The 16,631-nt window shown below is 49.5% G+C and overlaps 1 protein-coding gene across 4 annotated transcripts in view; it reads right to left on the reverse strand.

The window, feature by feature from the left end:
* Window positions 1-16,631, reverse strand: part of LGR6 (leucine rich repeat containing G protein-coupled receptor 6) — a 205,712-nt gene that overhangs the window by 65,597 nt on the left and 123,484 nt on the right. For all 4 annotated transcript variants that reach the window (XM_073320016.1, XM_073320018.1, XM_073320017.1 and 1 more), the window contains exon 5: window positions 6,412-6,627. In XM_073320016.1, the coding sequence (XP_073176117.1) occupies window positions 6,412-6,627 (216 nt within the window). The remainder of the gene's footprint in view (window positions 1-6,411; window positions 6,628-16,631) is intronic.

Here is a 16,631-nt window from a genome sequence, read left to right on the forward strand (position 1 = left end):
TGCGTCCAATTCTGGTGTCCACATTTTAAAAACAATGTTGAAATTTTGGAAACAGTGCAGAGAAGAGCCATAAAAATGACTTGTGGGCCGAAAAAAATGCTTTAGAGTGGGAAACTTAAGAAATGCAATCCAATTAGCTTATTAAAAAGATCAAGAGGTGACTTGATCACAGTGTGTAAATGCCTTCATGGGGAGAAAATATGGGGTACGACAGGCTCTTAGATCAAGGGGAGAAAGGCAGAACAAGAATCAATGGTGATGGTGTCCCTAGCCTCTTTTTGCCAGATGCCGGGAATGGGAGACAGGGGGTGGATCACTTGATGGTGACCTGTTCTGTTCATTCCCTCTGGGGCACCTGGCATTGGCCAAGACAGGATACTGGGCTAGATGGACCTTTGGTCTGACCCAGTAGGGCCGTTCTTATGTTCTCATCAATGATTGGAAGTTAAGGCCAGACAAATTCAAATTAAAAACAAGTTTTTAACAGTGAGGGTGATTAACCATTGGCACAAACTACCAAGGAAAGTGGTGGATTCTCCATCGCTTTCATTTCTAAATGTTTCCATTTTCTCTCTTGAAGGACCAATATGACCAGCTTCATTTTCCATCAGTCACTTGTATTCCATTGCCTTGGATCAAATTCAACGTCTGAAATGAGTCGGGATCTTGTCAGTGCACTGTGAACATCTCAGATGACATAGGGGAATGTCATGGGCAAAAACCATTCAAAGTCCCAATCTGCCACAGATCAGTAGGGGCATCTGGTCACAGGAACTGTGCAAATTCACCTGGACAACCCCGAGCAGCTGGTAGCAGTGGTTAGACTCATTTGGAGATGAATAAAATCAGATGGAATTGACAGCAGCAGCAGGGGATTTCATAGAGCGCTATTAATCTCTTCTACGGGTACTAGAGATGCAAATTCACTTTTCTACAGGCAACGTGCTCAGCCCTCAGAGAGAGAATCAGCTTTTGTGGACTAAAAGGCCAAGACATGGAGCCCAGACGCTCTAGGCAATATTTTTTCTTAATAATAAAGGTTCCAAGGTGTCTTACGAAACTGTGGATCATTACCCCACTTTACAGATGCGAAAACTGAGGCACATGGAGATTCATACCAATGCTACGGCCATTTTATCAGAAGACCCGAAGTTTGGGAATCCCAGCTTGAGACACTGGGGGTCTGATATTCAGGGATGCTGAGTCCCTAAAGCTTCCACTGAAGTCAACTTGAGCTAGGGGTGCTCAGCTTCCCCTGCCCCCCTGGAAATCAGGCCCCTGGTGTCTCAAGTTGGATTCCCAAACATAGAAGCCTTCTCTCTTGGGTATGAAGCAAGCCTCCTTCACAGAGCGGAACCCCACTGGTAGTAATAGCAGAAGAGTGTATTTCCCCATGTGACCGGCACAGAGAGCAGCTGATCCCTGACTTGACCCATCCCCCCTGGCACGACTTCCCAAAGCCTGTGGGGACCTGAATACACAGCATGTTCCTGGAGGGACGTCTGGATATTTAGGGGCAGGCGATACTGCCATTCCAGTTCCTCTCCCCCACTTTTGAGTGGCATCTGCCCCATTTTCATCCCTCCTATGCTGAAGAGCAGAGGGACTGAGTGAGAGCTCGCTCAATGCAAAGCACAGCAAGCCGGAAGGCCAACCCTTTGATACCAAGGGGACGGGCACCTGGGTCAGGCTGTTTGTCATGGAGTTGAGCACTCTTGGCCATGTGACAAGACAGGGCTCCGGGGGTCCTGGCATCACTCGTGCTGGTGTAGGCCTGCGGTAACGTCAGAGGAATTCCCCCGCTTGTGACTGAGAGCAGGATGGCCCATGGTCGTTACCAAGCCAGCAGCACTGCAATGGAAGCACGCCCTTCAACCGGCTCCAGGGCCAGAGGGCAGCTCAGACTCCAGGGCCCAGTCACCTTTTAGCCGCTCTGCTCAGGGTCATGCTGACACGAGGAAATGAAGCTGCACCCCCCCCCCCCATGGCATGGTGACAGAGTCCAGATCTCCCCACACAAACGCCGGAGGCTGACTGAACCTCACCCTCTACCCCAGGCAGCTGCATTTATTAGGCCTTTGAAAGAACAAAACACAGCGAGGACCGCTCTGCCTGGAGCGACAGGCTAGGTGCCACCATCTCAGCCTGGTCAATCCACCTCTCCATCCATTCCCGGGTAATTGTAGCCAGGGCTTGTCTTTGTGTCCTCCCATCTCTCTCCCTAGGGAAAGGCAGCAGGTTAGATACTCCCTGCTTGGTTCGTGGGGAGAGTAAGAGAGGATGCCCACCAGGAAAAGCCATTCTCCTAAGCACGGCAGTATGTTCATGATGCCCCAAGGAGCGGGGGAGGCAGTGTGGCATGGGAGTCCCTGGTAGTGGTGCATCCTGGAAGACGCAGTCCAGCCTGGGAGTTCAGCCCATAGAGGAGAATGAGGACATGGCGTAACTAAAGCTAGACATGAGAAGTAATTCTTCCACTCAGCACTGGCGAGGCCTCAGCTGGAGTTCTGTGTCCAGTTCTGGGCACCATGCTTCAGGAAAGATGTGAGTACATTGGAAAAAGTCCAGAGGAGATCAACAAAGATGATTAAAGATCATAGAAAAGATGACAAGGCAAGACTGAAAAATCTGGGTTTGTTTAGTCTGGAGAAGAGAAGACAGAGAGGACATGATAACAGTCTTTAAGTACATAAAAGGATGTTTTAAAGAGGAAAGTGATATATTGTTCTCCTTAACTATGGAAGACAGGCCAAGATGTAATGGGCTTAAATTGCAGCAGGGGAGATTTAGGTTAGACTTTAGGAACAGCTTCCTGCGAGGGTACATTAGTTAAGCACTGCAACAAGTTGCCTAGGGAGATTATGGAAACTCCATCACTGGAAGTTTCTAGGAACAGGTTAGACAAACACCTGTCAGGGATGGTCTAGATAATACTTAGTCCTGCCTCAGAGCAGGAGCCTGGACTAGATGACCTACCGAGGTCTCTTCCAGTCGAACATTTCTATGATAAACTACAATTCCCATGATGAACGGTGGTAACATACCCAAATTGAAATATTTCTGGTTTTAGCCCTTCTGATTTTTAATGAAAAGAAAAATTATTTTGTCAAAATCCCAATTTTCAGTCAAAAACCAGTTTTGATGGAAATTTTTCGACCAGCCCTACTCACAGATGCTAAGTGACATTCTGTCCCTGTCATGCTGGGTCAGACTCCGGAGGGAAAGTCTTAGTGTCCCATTCCCAACCCCTTCAGGCCTCCTACCCCCCATATCAAACAAACCAGCCCTCAACATCACTGCGCTAACACTCACAGCAAAGGAAGCTGCAGTTATCAAAGACAGTGAAGGGGAGCATGGTGGAGTGATTACATAGGGGCCTGCTTTCAAAATACTCTGCAACCCTTGTTACAAACCTGCACCAGAAATGGGAACAGGTCAGGGAATTCCTCAGCGAAGGGGTGTAATTTATAAGCAGAGGCTGAAGCCCCTAATTTATTCCAGATTGAAGCAGGTATATTTTGCTGTGGATTCATCCCATCATCACCGGATGGTTCAGCTGTGTCTTTCCAAAAGGTCCAAAGTGTGCAGAGCAGGAAAACACATTGCTGCATCTGGGAAGGTCATGTTCTCCTGATGAGGGGCGTCTGTGAGCATTAATCAGCCTATAAATGACAGCTTTTTCCCGGTACTCCTCCACATCTGCTCTTAGCTCCCCTCTCCTACAGGTGCTTATGTTAAATAACTCCCAGACTAGAAGGGTACTTAAGTTTATGGCAGCGGCTAGCCTCTCTTCTCCCTGCATTTGCAAGTTTGCACACTCACACCTGGACAGACACATGCACTCTGCATGGCGGTGGGGAAGTTTTACTGGCTGGTGGGCTGAGATTCTTTGCTGAGGTTTTGGAAAGTTTATTAGCCTCGTCGGAGGCTGAGCATGGAGCAAGGCAGCTCACAGGTCAGGGCACAAGGGGAACATCAGATCTTCTGTGGGCTAAGTGCCGACACGGGGAAACTGTGAGCATGGCGGCAATTTGTGTGGCTGGCTCTGTGGAACGCTTGTGAGTCCCACAGAAATCCTGAATGATCTCCCACAACGTTGGGTTAGGCTCCTACACATGTCCCATACCCAGCCATCTGCGGGAGGGTGCTCCTTTCCGTCTTGTGGTCAAGGCCTCTTCTGCTTTCCCACCATAGCGAAGAAGTTTTTTCCCACCCAAGGTTTGGGATTCCCAGTATGAGAGCACCATGCTTCTGAGGTTGAGATAACAGTTCAAAAGGCAATTGAAGCCAAAGGGCATCACCAGTGGTTGAACTGATGACTGCAAGTGCCTTGAGATGACGACATTTGGTCCTATCCTCATAGGCTATCAGGGTTGGAAGGGACCTCAGGAGGTCATCTAGTCCAACTCCCTGCTCAAAGCAGGACCGATCCCCAATTTTTGTCCCAGATCCCTAAAGGACCCCCTCAAAGACTGAACTCAATCCTGTGTGAAAACAAACTGATTATCCAACATTTCTCAAGCTATTTCTCCCCAATGTGCCTTTACCTTCCATCTAAGCAGTTGAATATTTAATAAAAGTTTGTAAAGTGCATATTTCTATAAGGCTTCAGCAAACGCTTTTTCTTCTGAGAGCTAAGCAATTGCTAAGCTTTCCCTGAGCACCAAATGCTGATGATACTTTATTGCTGGCTACAAAACACATGAATACGATAGCACTCCATTTTATGTCCCATAAGCAAGCCTGTAAGCCTGTAACTATTGGATGTACATACAGGGGTTCTGGGCTACTTGGCAATTACACTTTAACTTACTAATCAACACCAACCAATAAATTGCCAACTAATTTGCAGATGTAGGTTTCCATTTAGAAGACAAATAACATGTAAGCCCCCAGTTAATGTAAGGGACACTTCCCAGTATGAAATTACAAAGGCATCCGTTTGCCATATAATTATAGATTGTAGAGTGTTTACTGTTTCTCAGTGCCTGTGAAATAAATGTATTCCATCTGGAATGGAGCAGTCATTGGAAGCAGTGTCATTTTCCTAGACTGTTCAATATACTGTAAATTATGTCTTTACATTCCAATGGCACCGTAAAAAGAATCTAGAAAGTACCAAGTAGTGTGATAGCGTCGGGCCAGATGGCTATAGGAGAGTAATAGAAGGCAGATATATTAGCCCCAGGCTAAGTAGGTCCCTTTTCCCTGGGTAAGGTAACAAGGAAGGTTCCAGAACAATCAGGAACCTTCTGGAGACAATTAAGACAGGCTGATTAGAACACCTGCAGCCAATCAAGAAGCTGCTAGAATCAATTAAGGCAGGCTAATCAGGGCACCTGTGTTTTAAAAAGAAGCTCACTTCAGTTTGTGGTGTGCGTGTGAGGAGCTGGGAGCAAGAGGCACTAGGAGCTGAGAGTGAGAACGCGAACTGTCGGAGGACTGAGGGGTACAAGCATTATCAGAAACCAGGAGGAAGGTCCTATGGTGAGGATACAGAAGGTGTTGGGAGGAGGCCATGGGGAAGTAGCCCAGGGAGTTGTAGCTGTCACACAGCTGTTCCAGGCGGCACTCTAGACAGCTGCATTCCACAGGGCCCTGGGCTGGAACCCAGAGTAGAGGGCGGGCCCGGGTTCCCCCCAAATCCTCCCAACTCCTGGTCAGACACAGGAGGAGTCGACCTGGACTGTGGGTTCAGAAAAACGGCCAAGCTGAGGGCTGCCGTGAAGCTCCAAGGCGAGCAAATCCGCCAATAAGCGCAAGACCCACCAAGGTAGAGCAGGAACTTTGTCACAGTAGGTTTAGAATTATTACAAAGAATAGTAGCCCATAGCCACTGGTCACTTTATCTCTCTCACACACACAGTGCTGAGGTCAGAACTGTTGTACTTCACCTCCCAAACCCAGAGTGGTTAGGAAAGTTTTTGGTCAAAGTTTCTTTCCAACAAAAAAGGACTTTTGGACAAAAAACCAAAAAGTTCTGCAGAAACTTTGGTAGACATTTCCCACTTTTTTTTAAATGAAAAGCCAGAAACTTTTTGGTGCACATTTTCATTAAAACGTGTGGGGTTTTGGTTTGCAAAACCGGAACATTTTTACACAAACCAGTTTTCAAAACATGAAAACATCCATGGTTTTCCATGGAAAAACTGAAAAAAAATTGTGGAAAATTTAGAAAGAAAAGCAATTAAAAAAATTCATAGGACAAATAATTAGCATTTTTAAAATCAGCTCGATTCAAAACACTGGTTGCTATCATTTGAGCAAAAGGAGATCTCCTTTATGTGGCAGCAACAGTAGGTCTTACATCCATATCGTCTTGGCCTGACCACTAGAGCGTGGCATTGCTCATTCTCACACACACAAAAATATAAACAGCCTATAAATGTACAGTGCATGTCGAGAGCTTACAGTACAACGAGGCTGCTGAGGTTCTGGAAGGCGTAGTCAGGAATATGCCAGATCAGGTTGAGAGCCAGCGTCATGGCCTGCAGGGCTGGAAGGTTGTTGAGAGCTTGGACAGGGATCTCTGTCAGGGCATTATCATCCAGCCACAAGTGACGCAAGGAGGGCAGCCCCTCAAAGCTCTTCTTGGGCACCACGGAAATCAGGTTTGCATCCAGGCGTCTGGGGGAAAGAAACAGAGTAACAGGTTCACCCAGCATTTCATGATGTGCCTATATTGTTAGTTAAGTGGGTTTCTTGCCGCTGACTCGAGAAATTGACAGCCCTGGAGACGGAGCTGGTCTGTAAAAAGCAATTAAAGCAAGGGGAAGCCATAGTGCAATGTTCCAAACCGTGCCCAGGACAGGTGCTGCAACCGTGACCCGGCAGCACCTCTTATGGGACCTTGAGGGTAGTTCATTTCTGTAGCCCAAGGTTGCCAACTGCCAGTTCTGATGGTGTTTCTAACAATGTAACTGGACTAAGACCCATCATCTTATTTCATATAGACGTGCTGAACAGCCGCCAGCCAGGAATGACTGAGTTCCTGGGGTCCCAGATTAGATATGAATGCCTGACCTAGAAACCAAAGACAAAGAGGAAGGGAGCATCGACGGTGAGCATCCATCAGACTGTATCTCAGAACACGCTCTCTGGGTTGCAGGAGTTCAGGTCCTAGTCCAACTACTCTTTACAGTCATGAAAGCCCAATGACTGGAGCTGGTCAGAAACTAGAAATTCTGTTCCATGAGAAATTCCGCCTTTGAAATTTGGTTTTGTTCCAAATTTCCCCTGGAACAAAAATTCTGAAAGATTTCCATTCAGAACAATTCAAAGATTTTGTTTCAGTAATGTCAAACTGTTTCATTTCAATAAGGTGCAAACATTTCATTTTGATAAAGTCAAAGCATCGTAATTAAAATGTGGAACATATGGATTATACGGAATATTATCTGTAACTATAATGTAATATTAAAATTAAGATTTTAATTGGATATTAAAGTCAAAACAAAATGACTCAAAATGATAAAGTCAAACCAAACCTGGTTGAAAAGTGAGAAAATCAAAATGATTTGTTTCAACTTTTTCCTGTCAAAAATTTTGTTGAAATTGACATGTTCCTGTGACATGTTTAGGCTCTGACAAAATTGCATTTTCTGACAGAAAACTGTTCCATCAAAATTCTTCAAACAAACTCTACCAACAGCAAAATCTACCAAAAATCAGTGATATCCTCCAAGTTCACTGGAGCCGCAATGAGATTCACTCTTTTACCCATAAGAAATAAACAGGATAGTTTGATGTGTCTTGCTGCCTAGGACCCTATATGATAAATGACTATGGACAAATTTCTGCCCTGGCTTATACCCTGTTAACACAGTTACATGGAATATAATGCAGGGGAAAGTTTAGCACATTGTTTTTTCTTCAAGAGATCAGGACACCAAAACTTACTGAAGCCCAAGGCTGTGTTTTAAGAAAACCTGGTCAAAATTTTTCGTCAAAACATTTTTGGACAATTAATAGCTTTTTAACCAAAACAAAATCTTTGGTGGAAACTTTGGTTTTGTTGAAAATTTCTGGTTTTTGGGGGGTGGAGGAGGCGGGGCTAAACAATGGAAACGAAGAACTGTAATTGTTTTGATAAAATGTTTTCATTTTCATTCAGATACATATTATTGCTTGGTTTTTTGGAAACCAGATCTCTCTTACCCCATACCATACCACTTTATTGAAAACGGTTTTCAAAAGCTAATCGTTTTCACATTACATTTTCATAGAAAAAGACATTTCACAGGAAGTTTAAAAAGACTATACATTTTTCAAAATGTCGAGGGAAAAAGAATTTACATTTTTTTGCCCCCGTCTAGCTTTGAGCCATAAGAAAGGAAGAAGCTGACACAGAGGGTGGACTATCCCCCAGAGCATAAGGGGAAGCGGCTGAGAGAAGGATGGTGTTGTGGTTAAAGACATGAGCTGAGTCGCAGAAGATCTGGCTCCAAATACCACCTCAGTGAGTCACAGACTTCCTGTGTGACCTGGGGCAGTGCCTCTGTAGAAGGAGGATAATCCTGATTTGACTACGTAGTTTGTCAACTCCTCAGGCCAGGGACAGCCTCTTACAGTGTGTAGACAGCTGCTGCCACGATAGGACTCTGATTTCTATTGGAGTCTCTACTTCTAATTTAATCTGAATGGTCCTTGTGTACGTGAGCCTTGGGTGGCAGAGTTAAGCTCAGTTTTACTCACGATAACATGGTGCGTGAGGATTTCACCATCCTTTGCCTTTCGGTGGTACTGAGGGGAAACACTGATTGGCTGCTAGCTAGGGATGGTGGTGAGACAGCTGCAGACGCTATCCTGCTGTAGAAGACAGGGACTAAATTGATACAGACAGAGCTAGCAAACGGGCCTACATTTCTGTCTCAATTAAGGAGAAGTAAGGCAGATCACTCACGCAGCAGAACCAGAGCCATCTATCCCCCGAGCTGTTCATAATAGCAGAACGCTTACATCTCAGAGCTTGGGGTCGGGTTAGCTGTCCTTTACTCCTGTGACCGCAGCATGCCCGAGCTAGCTGGAATCCAGCCAGCTCGGGTAACAGCAGCAGAGCCGTGACAGCACTGGTTTGCCATGTGAGCGCTCAGGCCACCCGCCCACACTAAAGCCCAAGCTGCTGCAGAGTCACTAGCTAGATTACAACTAGCTCAGGTATGTCTGCAATGCTGCAATCAGACCTCTGTCCATAGTGTAGACAGGCCACCTGCATGGCCCTGTTATACCCATATTAATACAGACCAGGTCTGACTTTAAACCTCTCTGTCGTATCCACCCATGTAGCCCCCAACACCGTAGGATCTGAGAAGCTCACAATCTTCGCTGTATTTGTCCTCCCAACATGGCTGGGAGGTAGGGTAGTGCTATTATCCCCATCGTATGGGGGAAACTGAGGCACAGTACCATTTTTTTTAGGCACCATTGTGCTCCACAAAACTCCCACTGGCTGCTACCTAACCCTGTAGACACACACCTCAAATTGCTTGGCGCTTTTGTTTTTGGAGTAAAAGTAGCCTCGGTGCCTATGTTTCTGCCTCTGCGCACGTGCAGTGCACCTCACTTTAGGTGCTGGGGCGCTATCTCCCACCTAAGCCCCAGGGCAGTTCACAAACCGGGGAAGACAAGAGCTCGGCTGCCTAGGTCATGTGTGGGGCTCGATCCAGGAGGTGTCTTCAGAGGCCGCCCTAACTCCACACCAAATGGGAGGGGGAGGAGGACCCCCTTCCTGATAACACTGGACTGAAGATTATGGTATGCACCCGAGACCTGGGTGACTCCCAGGTCAAGTCCCTCTCTGCCAGATGAGGGGGAAGCGTTTGAACAGGGATCAGCCACCTCCCAGGGGAGAGCGCCCTAACCCCTGCACTGAAGGTTATCAGGGTGGCCCTCCTCTTCTCCCCCACCCCCACAGCTGTTTTGCGTGGGGGCCTCCGAGCACCCGTAGCAGATCGACCGCCAAAGTCGTGTGCTGGGCCTGAACGCCTATCTTCCCCCCGTGCGTGAATCATAAGAAGAGCCAGGTGCCCCCCCTGCAGCCCGGACTTGGGCACCAAGCCCAGAGCAGGGAGGGACATAGCACTCTCATTGGCAGCCCCCTTGGCTAGCTCCCATTCCATGTGTCCCGGCTTCATTTACTACATTCTAAGGTGTCAGCATCAACACCTTCCTTCTATAGAGAGCCTTGGTGCCCAACTTGGTTTTGTGGAACATAATATTGTCCCTGTGGTTATCGTCGCAACGCCTAAGCCCCTTCTGCAGGTCCAAGCTTGGGAGACTAAGTGACTTGTCCAAGGTCACTCAGAAAGGCTGTGACACAGTGGAGCTTGCCTGTGGGTCTCTCTCTCTCCCTCAGCCTCCGGGCGAGTGCCCCAACCGCTGAACTGCTGCGAGTTTCTCACGTAGACAAGCCCACAGAGACTCGGATGGCTTCAGAAACCCGCCCTAACAAATGGATGTTTGCACAGGACATGAAAGCCTCTCAGCGCTCCAGCTGAGCAGGCCCGGGGGGCGCTCCGTTAGCTCGCTGGCAGGGTTGCTGTCTGTCTGCCCCAGTTCATATCTCGCTGCAGGATACAGGCAGATTTAACAACAGCGTGTAAATCTGCCTGCAGCGTCTCACAGACAGAATGCAGGGTCACCGACTGTTTAGGTGCAGGGAGAACATTAAACTGCCTCTGATCTATGGAAAATGAGAAAGCCACTACAATACCATGGGCAGCGTCTTGCTGGGGCCCTGTCTGCTCGATCCTAACCCAGAACCAGGGGGGCCTGCTGCATTTTCTCTTGCAAGGCTGGCATTGGCCCAGCAGAGAGGCTGAAAGGAAGGTGGCAATGCCCAGGGAGAACTCTGTACAGCTGCCCTTACTATGTTTGAGGATCCGGGAATGGCACAGGCAGGGCATGGGAGCCTCCCTGCTCCCATCTGAGACCGCACTTCCTGGCAAGGAGCTAGGTAAAGTGATGAAGCCGTCTCTTTGCACCCGCGTGCATATCTGCTCCAGCTTGAGTGGAGCTGATCTCACCAGAAATGTCTTAATTGCTGCCTCAAAGGCAATTGTCTCTCGTCCTATCTGAGTTTATCTTGACAGGCTCAGTTCAGTTACCCACTCTCTCATAACAGGAAAAAAGTTCCCTGTGGTGAGAGAAGGAGGTGATGTCACTGCAGAGAAACCTTTCTGATAACTTAGTAATGTCTAGGACCCGAAGCCTCAGCGCTTTGCTCAGGCAAAGCTCCTGGATGCTTTGCTTGAGTCAGGACCTGGCCTGTTGGCTTCAGTGGAGCTTGGAAATGAGGACGACTTAGCAAATAATGAATGAATTGAGGACCCTGGGCCATAGGTTCAGGGCAGAGCAAGACACCCAGCTCAGAGGTACTCCGCTCCAGCGTGGGCTCCAGCCTGGCCACATGCGTCTGCAAAGCAGCTCCTGATGGTGGTGCGCATGCAAACACCCAGTCCTTTCTGGAGAGCTGCAAACACTGAAGCTCCAACGGGCCAGCCCAGTCCAGGTCACATAGTCATGTTCTCCCTCTTGATTGGCTTCGGATACCTTACACACCTGAGTATGAAGGGCAGGTATTATTCTTCAAGGGCTTCCAGCAGAATGGGTTGGAGGAGGGCCCACTGGTCAGGGCACTAACCTGGGACTTGGGAGACCCAGGTCTGAGTCCCTGTCCCACCACAGACTTCCTGGGAGCTCCTGATGCCTGCATGGGGCAGTAATCGCAGTGGAGCAAAACTGGGCGTATTTTGGGGAAAGGGGAAAACCTGTCTTTCAGGCTTGTCCCAGAATTCTCCAGGGGCTCAGCTCAATCTCTGCCCCAGCAGCTTTGCCAGCCCACAAATCAGACCTGCAAGAGGCCCCTCGTCCTGCTTCCAGTTTCCAATCAGCTCTTGCAAACCCCCAGGCAAGGCCTGCGAGCCCCAGTCACAAACACATTCTCTATCCATTAGCCGCTGAACAAGACCCAGTGGAAAAGATTGTTGGGCTCTGTTTGAACTGCAATCAACGCTGCTCTTGGCACAGACGGCTCAGGGAAATCCTCCGCGGAAGGATGCTCAGGAAGTGAAATCAACCCTGGGCTTAAACTCCACACTTGGTGCCCTTGGTGGAAACAAAAGGGCCTTGTTATCCCAGCCACAGCCACCTCCAAAACCCCTCCGGTCGGAATTGTGCAACCATGATACAAGTTGGGATTGCAGCACAGTGAAAAGACTGCTGACAGGCTAAGGAACTTTCCTCGCACGGAACCCTGCAATCAAGTCCTTCCCTGGGGGATCTTTGGCTTCACACTTACTGCTCAGCACAGCAAGCAGCCTGGCACAGGGAGATGCTCCCTTGTCAAAGCCTCAGGAGACAGCCAGACACCGGGAGGAGTGACTCCCAGGAGGGGGATCAAAGAAGTGCCTGGATCCCCGAGTTTCTGCAGGGAACCGCAGCATTTGTCAAACACCTGAGTTAGTCGGACAAGGAGAGAGGAGCACTTCCCTGTGATAGGAAGGAAAGTGAGCTACTGACAAATGCCCACACTGGGCGTGGCAATATTTGACAATCGTTAAATGTCAAACTGAGTTGTGTTGTTGGGGTGGCGGTGGGGGAGCAGAGGCTTATAGTGCACATGGAATGTGCTGAACTGAAAGCCCTGGACACTGACACCCTCCAGCGCCTTGTCTCCACGAGGAGAAGGGTGTGTTCATAACACGTGTTAAAATCCCACAGCAGACAAGGCAAGTTGTTGTTTTAACACATTAGCAGGTTGAGGTAAACCCTAGGCTCCCCAGCTGACGTGTGAAAATGACAACGTGCCCTGTCTACCCTAGGATTTTAACACACTAGTGCACACGTGTTAGACTGTAAGCTTGTTGGGGCCAAGTCCATCTCCGTTTAGTGGTTGTACAGTGCCTAGCACAATGGGGTCGTGTGCCATGACCGGCTTCCTAGGTGCTACCATAATAAATACTTTTTTTCCTAGTGTAGACATAGCCTTGGCTTAGGAAGGGGATCTGGGGGTGCTCAGCAACTCAGAGAATCAGGCAGAAATGTGCAAGCACAGACTCAAGGGCAGAGTGCCTTCAGCCCGGGGAAACAGGCAGACTCTCGACTCTGGTCCTTTCCCATGGGCTGATACAGGAGCTTAGGCCAGTTCTGCCTCCATAGGCTAACGGAGACCAGGGAGGAACCTACGTCAGAGAGGGCTGAAGCTGGAATGAAGGTCCTGGAAGTACTAAAGTCCAGGGGTCGGCTGGATGGGAGTGCTGGCTTTCACCCTGACAAAGTGACTCAGGTTGATGCTCTTTGGGACAGGGGGTGTCTCTTTGTTCTGTGTCTGTACAGCACCTGGTGCCATGGGGACCTGGCCCATGGCTGGGGCTGCTAGGTGCTACCATAATACACCTGCTATATAATGTACAGCACCTGGCGCCATCTGGTCCAGGGCTGGGGCTCCTAAGTGCTGCAGTAATACAAATAATATATAACCATAGCAACAGGGGCCATCAGCAAAGCCCTCACTAATTACAGGGGAGCACGGTGGCACGTCTGCCCCAGGGGGCAATGGTGTGTTGAGCTCCCGCTTTTGGCTGAGGGAGGGGTGTTAGAGAGTGCAGAAGTGCAGGGTGTGAGGTGGCTTTCACCTTCTTCCCGCAGAGCCAGCACCATTGGGGGCCCTAAGCAGGAATATCTTCCCCCCCCCCCATACTAAAACAGGCAAGTTCTCATAATAAAAAGCAAATAGGGCCCCCCTTGAGTTGCTCGGGGCCCTAAGCAATTGCTTTGTCTGCTTCTGCCTAGCGCCGGCCCGGTCTCCCTGCCACCCGCAGACCAGCCAGATGGACCAAGGCAAGCGGACGATGGCTGCAGGCGCAGCTTCTTGCCAGGAGGGGCCACTCTCTACCCAGCTGCAGAAACTTCTCCTTCTACCCCCGCCTCCAGGAGGCAGATAAATGGGGGTTGGGGGCCCCAGGACTGGGGAGGCCTGGGAGAGTGGGGTTTGGAGAGGGAGTGCCTGGGAGGAGGAAGGCCCTTGGGAAAGGGGATTGGGACCAGGAGGAGGAGGCTCTTGGAGGAGCCTTAGAAGGGGGAGACCTTACAGAGGCTAATGGGGGGAGGCCTTGGGGATGGGAAACAGAGACAGGGGGACAGGTGACAGAAGGCTGGAGGGTGGCAAGGAGGAACCTTGGGGAGAGGGGGCTGGCTGCTTACCTGCCCTGAGATGGTAGCAGCCTTTGGCCACTACTGAGCACTGCTGAACTCACACCACAGACGCAAGAGGGCCCAGTCCAGGACCAGCCCCCAGAGCCAGCCGCTCCCCCCTCCTTTCAGAAGGGACAGGGATGGGTGACACAGTGACCAAGTCACACCCACCGAGGGATCCAAGCTCAAGAGGAGCCGCTGCACCAGCTGGCCTGGAGCCCTCACTGTCTGTCAGCCAGGGGCCTCTGGATGCCTTTCCCTGAGATCGTAACCAGGCCCTCCTCTAGCCAGCTCCCCGTACAGGATCCTAAAAGGAACAGAAGTGGTTGATCGGCTAATGGAGGTTCTGGGAATCCGGGCATCTGGCCCAGCTGCCCCTCTTATGACCGGCTCAGTCAGTCACCAAAGAACGCCCCGAGGTCCCCGCCAGGATCAAGGCCCTTGTTCTATTTAGGCTCTGATACCGTGCTCGCCACTGTGGCATCAGTGCACTGGATGCTGCCCAAACCGGAGATAAAGACAGCCCTGCCCCCGACGCGGACAGTGCAGCAAAAGCTGCTCTAGACGTGACACCCGTTCAGGCGTGGAGGAGCCAGCCTTTACCCCTGCACTTTGGGATGGCGGGTGGCCTCGCTCCCTGCTCACAGCCCGCTCGCTCCCTTGTCTCCAGGGATGGAGCTTCTGATTTGTGCAGCAGTAACTGCGAAGAGCCCCGGGCCATCAGCCTGGGCCCTTACAAGGCACCGTGCAGTGGGTCATTTCTCATATGGCTATGGCAGAGCAGGGCACAGCCCACTTCTGGACAGGGCATGCAAAGATGGCCTATACCCCCAGCCTGAGCCTACTCTAGGCTAGGCCGGGCAGGGCCAGGTCAGGACAGTCCTTCTGCAAGCAGCTTGCAGGCTGTTCTAAGTTGTGCTTGCTGCCACTAGCCCCATGGGATGCAGGGACTTCCCAGTCATACCCCTTACATCTGGGGCAACCCTCCCTTGGTCACCATAATCTATTTGTGGTGCAATGAAAAGCTGCTGCACTAGACCTGAGGACCTGGGCCAACCTATCTATGTAACACTGACATGCATGAGGAAGAATAGTCCAGCACTTAGGACACTAGGCTAAGGCTTGGGGTCAAGACCCTGCTCTTCCACTGGCTCCCTGTGTGACCTTTGGCAAGTCACCTAGCCTCTCTGTGCTTCCATTCCTGCTGTGGACAATGGGAATAAGAGCACTATCCTACTTCCCAAGAGTGTAGGAGGATCAATATGAGTGTGAGGTGCTTAGATACTCAGGTGAGGGAGCCAGGTCAGTACCATCGAGAGAGGGAAGAGACATAGCTAAGAGCATGACTTGTTGGTTCCCAGAGGCTCTCAAAATGACTGATTGGGTATTGTCCTGTTTCTCTGAACACTTTGCTTATGGGAGTCATTAGGAAAAAATAAAAACAACCTTGTTTTCCTACGGGAGCAATGAGTGAGGCCCTACATTCTGCACCGGGAGGCAACATTATCCCTCTGATACCCATCCTCTACCCCCAGGTTTTATCCAGCTCTCACTTACCCCAGCATTAATCAGGAGGAACTTTCTGAAGTCAGTGGAGTGACACAGGTATCAAGGAAGACCAGAATCAGACCCTATTGTCTATCTAGGTTCCTTTCTTGGTGCCCAGCTACCACAGTGAGGGCTGCCTAGATATGACACTTGTCCTTCAACAAGGACAAGTGCAGAGCCCTGCACTTAAGACAGAAGAAACCCGTGCACTGCTACAGACTAGGGACTGAATGGCTAGGCAGTAGTTCTGCAGAAAAGGACCTAGGGGTTACAGTGGACAAGAAGCTGGATACGAGTCAACAGTGTGCCCTTGTTGCCAAGAAGGCTTACAGCATTTTGGGCTGTATAAGTAGGGGCATTGCTAGCAGATTGAGGGACTGATCATTCCCCTGTATTCAGCATTGGTGAGGCCTCATCTGGAGTACTGTGTCCAGTTTTGGACCCCACACTAAAAGAAGGATGTGGAAAAATCGGAGAGAGTCCAGTGGAGGGCAACAAAAAAGATTTAGGTTGGATATTAGGAAAAACTTTTTCACTAGGAGGGTGGTGAAGCACTGGAATGGGTTCCCTAGGGATATGGTGGAATCTCCTTCCTTAGAGGTTTTTAAGATCAGGCTTGACAAAGCCCTGGCTGGGATGATTTAGTTGGGTTTGGTCCTGCTTTGAGCAGGGGGTGGGACTAGATGACCTGCTGAGGTCCCTTCCAACCCTGAGATTCTATGATTCTGTGATTATAGATCATTAGTTTTATACTTGCCATTCTCAGCCCATTTTAGATGGATCCTCACTGTAGCTCATCAGGTGTGTCGGAGTGCTGACACATCTACCGTATGTAACATCTGGGACCCATCATTAATCTTCTCAGTCACCAGGGGAACTGTAACAAGTCC

Source organism: Lepidochelys kempii, chromosome 21 (genome assembly GCF_965140265.1).
Source record: "Lepidochelys kempii isolate rLepKem1 chromosome 21, rLepKem1.hap2, whole genome shotgun sequence".
NCBI lineage: Eukaryota > Metazoa > Chordata > Testudines > Cheloniidae > Lepidochelys > Lepidochelys kempii.